The sequence below is a fragment of the Diabrotica virgifera genome, chromosome 9, assembly GCF_917563875.1.
Source record: "Diabrotica virgifera virgifera chromosome 9, PGI_DIABVI_V3a".
NCBI lineage: Eukaryota > Metazoa > Arthropoda > Insecta > Coleoptera > Chrysomelidae > Diabrotica > Diabrotica virgifera.
The window spans coordinates 95,151,878-95,160,092 of record NC_065451.1 but is presented as its reverse complement, the minus strand read 5'-3'; the positions used below and the strand labels follow the sequence as shown (position 1 = coordinate 95,160,092).

Here is an 8,215-nt window from a genome sequence, read left to right as displayed (position 1 = left end):
CAATATTGGCTACATGTGTGGAAAAGGCAAAAAATTCCATCTCCAAAAACAATAGTTTCCGATTACTCTCGGGCCTTGTTGACAGCTTGTTGTCGAACTTTTAATGATATAACTTTGAAAAATTACATTGAAAATTGCTTTGAGCGAGCCACGTCGCAGCAAAACACAGAACACCTTGAGCCAAAGGAGCACCTTCGAGTTGATGTTAGCCACTTGATAAAATTGGTGTGCAGGTGGAGGTGCTTTCAAAGTGTCCAACAAAGAGCTGTACGGAATTTTTTTGTCAGGTGCGTAGCACTCATGGTCGACTGTCAATCACCTGAACAATTTGAATCCATTTTTCTTCATACGTGCATTATGGCACTGCAACCTTTCAGAGATTCAACACTCAAATTGAATGACGAGATGATCACGGTAAATGAGGTAAGGAAGCAGTTGGAAATGTTGATAAAAACAAGGCCTTTTCTACAAAAAAACGACGAAGGCTTTTTAACCGCAAATCTGTTTCAAATTGAAAAAAATCTTGAAAATGACAAAGAAGAAATCAAAGTTGCTGATGATGACGAGGGTACTGATGTCCAAAACAATTCAGGAAAAATTGGGATATTTATTACTGAAATTGTATTGAAAGCCGCGCAAGAACCAGTAGAAGACGGAGAAGATCTCAACGCTTTTTATTTGCCGAATTTCATCCATAATCATCTGCTGAAGTTAGCAAAAGAATTTCCACGGTGGACAGCGGCAATACTGCCATTTCACGCAAATCACGCAACATCTGCACATGTGGAACAAACTTTTGGCGATTTAAAAAATCGAGTACTGGCTCAGTTTGGTAAAGTAATCAACGCAGAAAGATTCCTGAAGATTCATTTGAAAGATTTATTGGAAGGCGCCAACATTTTATCATCACATTTGTTGAACTTTGCAATGAAACATGAGGACTTTCCAATCCCTCAGCCAAAAAAACAAATTTGTGCATCAGACAAAAATCTTTCAGATCAAAAACTTTTTGAGCACACAAGTTCTACCCAACATGACTCCAATGAAAATGATGATAAAACTCTAAGAGATAACGATAGCCTTAAAAATGACATGATAGCACAACACAATTCTTGGAAAAACAAGGTTTCAAGTAATCAAGTTATAAACGAGCAGAACGACGATTTCGACAAATACGACATTTCCAAAGAACAGGATAGCTGCGAAGTTTTCAACCACAACATTTTCGAAGAGCATAACTACAGTCACAACAGTTTCGACATTTCCGTAGGAGACAATCAAATCAACACCATTTCCAGTCAACAGGCTTCAAGTGATCATATAAGCAGTTCTGATCGCAAATTTTCCAGAACATTCAATTCTAGCGAGAATCCCAACAAACAGAATTTGAACGAGTACTCATTGAGTAACGACGAACGATATAGCAACGGTAACTTCTCAAATCAGGAAAAAACATACGAAAATAGTATATTACTTTATGAGGCGGAGAAGCATGACTTTTCTTGACGCGCCCGATATTACGCGCCGAACGAAGTGAGGCGCGTAATAGAGGGCAAGTCAAGAAAAGTCGCTTCTTTGCCGAATAAAGTATACTATTTTTTCTTCAAACGTAGCAATTTTCAACCATACATAGTACAATTCATACGCTATTTTTACTCGAAATTAACTGTGACAACTATCAAAGTCGTCTAGATGTTAGAAATTAAAATAATTAAGTCGTCGCGTCGGTGGGATTTGCGTCTCCCTGGTTACAGTTGTTTGACAGTTGTTTGCAATTATTAAAGACAGCTTATTGTTGTTGCAACCGCAAATTTAGTGCGAAAATGGAAAACCCAAACGAAATTGAGTCCGCGGCTAATGATGCAGTAGCACGTTTGGGGCCCTCCAAGTCCGGAATAAAGTATCGGTTAGCGTACAAGCACTTCCAAGAGTGGTGCGATACAAGAGGAGTACGGCAAGTTACCGAAGACGTTTTACTGGCATATTTTAATATAATGGAAAATGAAAATAAATGGAAATCTTCTACATGTGGTCACGATACTCTATGATAAAATCCGAGTTAGTTATTAGAAAAAATGTGGATATAAGCAAATTTTTAAAGTTACGTGCCTTTCTGAAAAAGACAAGCGAAGGATATACTGCAAAGAAGTCTAAAGTTTTCACTAAAGACGAGTTTGATAAATTTTTGTTTGAAGCGCCAGATAAGTTGTATTTAGGATTAAAGGTAAAAAAAATTATATTGCAAAGCATGTAGTATACTCTACTAAATTATAAAAATATTTCAGATTGTTTTGTTAATTGGGGTTACCGGCGCCTGTCGATGCGACGAAATGGTAAAAATGAAGACTGTGGACATTGAGGATAAAGAAAATGTAATAATTATCAAAATCCCAGACAGTAAAACACGACAAATTAGATCTTTTACGATAATTGGTCAAAACTACATTAAACTGTATAAAAAGTATGCATCACTGCGGCCTGAAAATTTCACAGAAAACCGATTTTTTATCAAGTACCAAAATGGAAAGTGTTACCGAAGCGTCATGGGAATACATTCGATCAGCGCAGTAGCCCAAAAAGTAGCTAGTTATTTAAATTTAAACGATGCAAGCGCATACACGGGTCACTCTTTACGACGAACTTCAGCAACACTTTTAATTGATGGAGGCGGAAATCTAGAATGCCTCAAACGACATGGGGGCTGGAAATCAAGCACGGTTGCCGAAGGATATATAGAGGATTCAATAAGAAATAAGAACGATAATGCTCAAAAAATTTTAAACCCTCATGATTCGCCAACATCGGGAATGATTGCTGAAAGTTGTGCTCGACCATCAGTATCATCAACAATTACCAATGCGTATCAAGAGTCGGGAACATTTTTGCACGGTTTCAATTTTGAGAATGCCTCATTAACTAATTGTACTTTTAATATTACCATAAATAAAAATGATGTTTAATTGTTGTTAATGACATTTGTATTGTTGCTTTGTGACATGTTTCATATTGTTGCCATGACAACATTTTTCCCTCCGCCGTAAAGAAATGGGAAAAAAAAACTGCTGCCGGCGGAGACATCAAACTTTGACAGGATCAAGTTAGATAAGTAATGTCATCATTATTTGACGTTTGAAGAAAAAATGATTTATGTCTTCAGTCGCCATTGAAAAAAAATCTTGATGATTCTGATTATTATTCTGTTGAAAACTGATCGTTTTTTGATTCTTGCGTGCGATAGATATAAGTGTTTCGAGTTTTCCATCTGAAATTAAATTGATTGTTTTGCAAATAAAGCGTTCTTTTACAATTGAGTGTATGTGTGTTTTTTTATAAATATTTGTAGGTATCACTTTACCCCTTTTGTGAAAAAGTTCACACAACGAGAGCAAAACCTCATGAGAGGGGAAGAGATGTTTCCTGTCTGAGCCCAGTATTTTTGAGGGCGTCTTGTTTTTTTAAGACAATCAAAAACGAATTTCATAAAAATATTCCAAGATAAGAAAACCAAGAGAGAAGGAAGAGAAGGAAGTTGAACTGACAATTAAAGAAAGAAAACTACAGTACCTCGGACATGTGATGCGGGGCGAGAAGTATGGCATCCTGCGACTCATAATGCAGGGAAAGATAGATGGCAGAAGAAGCATCGGCAGAAGACGAATTTCATGGCTGAAGAACCTGAGAGAATGGTTTGGATGCAGCTCAAAACAACTATTTAGAGCTACTGCCTCAAAAATTAAAATAGCTATGATGATTGCCAACCTCCGTAGCGGAGATGGCACCTGAAGAAGAAGAAGAAAACCAACCAAAAAATAAACTTAGGTTTCAACAAGAATACACATAAAACAGCTAAGTTTTTTAATATCTACGTTTTCGGCTTTTATGTCATATTTTCCAAACCCACCGTGGTAAAACCGGGTCTAAACGTTGGACTCGCATCGGACCATTTTAAATCGATGATTGTTAAAAAAGAAAAGGGAAAAACAAAGGGAAAAGTACCACAACATCATTTTGGGAATTTTTTTATTGATGGCATCATTTGACATTCATTCGTTGGAGAAGTTTAGGGGGAAAGCGTTGGAACTCAGATCTTGCAGATTTTCGCAATATCGTATTGTTCATAAATTTACCTCCCGTATTTTTTAAAATTTTAAGAAATCGGTAAAATTTCTGAAACTGGCAAGATTTTCCAAATATTCGAGATTTTTCAGCCTTGTACCTTCATGAATTTTTCACGATTTTTGATATTCGGAATTTGATCAATTTTTAAAAATTTGTACAACTTCACGAGATTTCCTGAACTTAAAGAGGTTTCCCAAACTGCCCGAAATTACCCAAATTTGCTAAATCTTTCGCACTCTATAACATTTCTCGGTCTTACATTTCTCATTACTTTCAGAGAGTTTGCTTAAATTAGCATTTGAGGAGATAGCTTCATACTGGTAAGTGGCTTGAGACGCTGACGAATGGTAACGCATAAATGTGGCGGGCTCAGAAGTTAACCCATTCATGCCCAGAATTCCCTAGTGATTTTTTTTGTGTAATATTTTACTCACGGAACTTCTATGGTACCTTAAATGTAAAAATGGTAGTTAAAACCTTATCAGCATCTAACTGCCAAAATGGCAGCCTGGCAACTCTAGTTGCCACTGGGATTAAGCGGTGTAAATATAAAAATAAACGAAAAAATTAGTATCTATTTATTAAATTCAGTTAATAACATCTAACAACAAGAATTCTATGTGTGAAACACTTTAAAACAGTTGTCAGGGTGTAATGCAATGTCACATTTAATACAAAGATAGGATGTCCGATTACCACAGACCTTACAACGGCGATACTTGGACGCACCTTTCAGAATAATATGATCAGTGTGGTCTTTTCGGAGTTCTTGAAGTACAGGTGAAAAATTCAAAGACGTTCTGACACCAGGTATTTTTGGAAGGGTTCCAAATGATTTCAAAAGATAAACTGTGCATTGGCGCCTAAAGTTCAACAATGGTATATCATAACCAAGTCGACGATATAAGAGCCAACCTTGTACACATGCGGCATCTACAGCCCATGAAAAAAAAGGCCACCACCATTTTTTTGATCTAATTCGGCAACGGTAAGAAGCCACGAATTGATCCATTATATCAACGCCTCCCATGTTGCTGTTGTACTGTTCAACGGGACCTGGAATATCGATTGTAATCTTTTTTTTTTCTACACGAGAATATCTGCTTGCTTTTTTCATAGGATATACTTTGTCACAATTGGTAAGCATTGTGACAACGTTATTATCATTCCAGCGAACGAGCAAAATATCTCCAGACGATGAAGTAGCCACGTCACCTCTTTCTTTTTTTTTTCCACGCACTTTTTTCTGGGAGTTTCATTGAGGCATTACAGCGATTTTCACGCAATCTTCCTGTGCCTCCAATTTCTCTGGAACTTACTTCTTGCAACAATGCAACCGACGTAAAAAGATTGTCAAAATAAAGTCTGTGTCATTTTTTAAATTGCATGTGATCAATTAGACCTATAACAACATCACCACCTTGTCCTAGACCAGTTTGAGGAAGGCGAGTGGAAGAGCCACAATACGGTTCAACATGATGTATGTAACCCGAAGGATCGGCAGCTACCCACAGTTTGTACCCAAATCTAATGGGTTTACCCCTTATAAATTGCTTACTTCCATGTCTCCCGTAATACGGAATCATACTCTCATCGACGCTAACAGAGGGACCAGGAGTAATTTGCTTGAATGCAGAATTTAGCATATCTAACAAAGCGCGAATTTTGTACATTCGATCAGTACCGTCATTGGACTGATTATCGGCGAGATGAATGAAACTCATGAGTTCGTCAAAACGATTTCGTCTCATTGCATTTGAGACTATTGGTGTATGAACGTCTTCATCTACAGTCCAGTAAAGCCGTCTGCAAGGCAGTGGATGATATCCCGATAAGAGCATAACCCCAACAAACGTTAAAATTTCTGCCGAAGTGGCGTTCAGGTTATGAACTAATTTTTGCCCGGCATAAGAGTTTGTTTCGCGAACAATGTGCTCTATTATATCTTGTGTAAAGTAACACCTAAATACGTCAATCGGGCTTTTAACTGTTTCTTTCAAAAGATCCTCTACATTTGGCCGGTATTCGTTGTCGGGTTCAGGAACCTTCGAAGAAAATTCAAAAATATTTGATTTCCATGTAGTTGGATTTAGACGTGGTCGTTTGGCAGATTTCGGGCATTTGGAGGTACATGGTTGAGAAATATTATTCTGTCGAGAGGTACTTGGTTGGGAAACGTTGTTAGTATCATCTGCAGCTTTAATTTCATGACTGTACTTCTTACTTGAGAGCGCAGGATACGAGCTGGAAGATGATTGGTATCGCCGGCCACTTCTTCATCCGAGAAATCAGGAGGTTCTTCGGGAGGAAAAATCAATATATATTCAGGCATTTCATTTTCTTCTTCGAGAGTCTCCAGAAGTTTGTGAAAAAGTAACCCCTTGCCATATCTTCCTCGTACATACCTGAAAATAACAAACGATAATCCATATTCCCAGTGGCAACTTAAGTTGCCATGTACTTTTATATATGTATATTGAAAAAAGTAAATCCCCCACGAATAACAATTATAGTTAAAAATTGCGACAAAAGCTTGCTATTGAAGAGAATAAATCTTTGGTTTGAAAAAATATATATACATATTTGTATACTTACATTGAACTGTCGGCTGCCATGAGAATAACTAAACACGTATAATATCACTAAGAAAACTATCGATACAAACTGGTTGAATGATACATACAAACTGTGGCTTTACTGAATTTGTTAGCCGATAACCCCCTCCACCTAACTTAAGTGCACTTTGCGAATTACACAGTGGGCGAGGGGCGGGGAAGACATTCATAGGCGTGGCAACTGTAGTTGCCACCGGGCATGAATGGGTTAATTAAAAGGTGCCAAGAGATAGAGCCATCATTGTAGCCATCAAACTAAATAATGTTGATTATGCAAAAAACCCAATATATAACTCTTTTACCGCTATCAGACCCATTTAGAAAATTAAAAGAAGATTCACAGTTCACCAATAATGGGTTTTTAAAGCTAAGATCATTTTCTGATAGCTTTATTAGCTTATATACTAAATCCTCGAACCAGTGTCGGGTCCATTTTTACCAGGACAGTGCCTGACTGCCAAAATCAACTGGATTTTTAGTTATAAATCCGATGAAATTTCTATATCTGAACATGAACAAAACTTTACTTGAATATCTCACCGATTATTAAGTTGTAAAACTAACCTCATCTTTGATAAAGAAAAAAAATTTACTTGATTCAAAAAACTTACCTGAGTTTTCGTTCAAACATCTACTTAGCTTTCAATTCCTAATACCTTACGAGATATTCTGTAATAGGTAATACAGTTGTAACACCCTATTACATATATTACATCGGAATTTAAATATGATATATGTGAAATTTAAAAGTGTTCGATATGAAATTTGAAGACAAATTGTAGCAGTTACGCTATTAACTAAATAAATCCCAATAAAATTTCATCAAATACCCCTAAATAAATTCCGTGTGCGACGCCGTCGATCGACTTAAGAACGATATCTCTCTGCTCACGCGCGAAAACCTGGGCGGTCGATTTTGTCGATCCGGCCATCGGGACTTCAGTTTTGGTCAAGACTCAGGGCGAACACGCTGTGTTTTTTTTCTTAAGTGGCGGATTTGGACGAGATTTGGAATAAAAATGGAGCAGATATATCACTAAAATCAAGGAACATTAAGACCATTTTTTTTTTGGAATAGCGATAATATCAAAACTCAATTTATCTTTGGTTTTTTTTTACATAAAAGAAGTTAAGGCCAGCGTGTTTCGTCTGTCCAAGTAAGTAAACTGTTGATATATTTCTCATTATTTTTCGTGGTAATGCATCATTGTAGTTAAGTTCATATATAATCCATATTATAATAATGATATTCATTTCCATTTACAAAGGAACAATCAATCAAGGCCACAGGGTTTTAGTGTTAAATTTAAATTCCAAATTGTAGATCATATTATCCTTTAAATATTTGAAAAGAACATTAAAGGTCAAGTTTTTCTAGTGTCCAAACCTAAATTCTAATATCTTTTATACCTTATCGTGACGTTTTTACTTAAGTTTTTTATCTGTGATTTATAAAAAGTTTTAACGAGTATCTATACAGT

At 36.5% G+C, this 8,215-nt stretch overlaps 1 protein-coding gene across 1 annotated transcript; it reads right to left on the bottom strand.

Annotated features, from left to right (window-relative positions):
• Nucleotides 1–4,549: 4,549 nt before the first annotated feature.
• Nucleotides 4,550–6,734, bottom strand: LOC126891138 (piggyBac transposable element-derived protein 2-like). Its single transcript, XM_050660319.1, has 4 exons — nucleotides 6,715–6,734; nucleotides 6,344–6,524; nucleotides 5,708–6,164; nucleotides 4,550–4,569 (listed from the first exon to the last, which is right to left on the bottom strand). Exons 1-4 carry the CDS (start codon nucleotides 6,732–6,734, stop codon nucleotides 4,550–4,552), a joined length of 678 nt encoding a protein of 225 aa, XP_050516276.1.
• Between the last annotated feature and the right edge of the window lie 1,481 nt (nucleotides 6,735–8,215).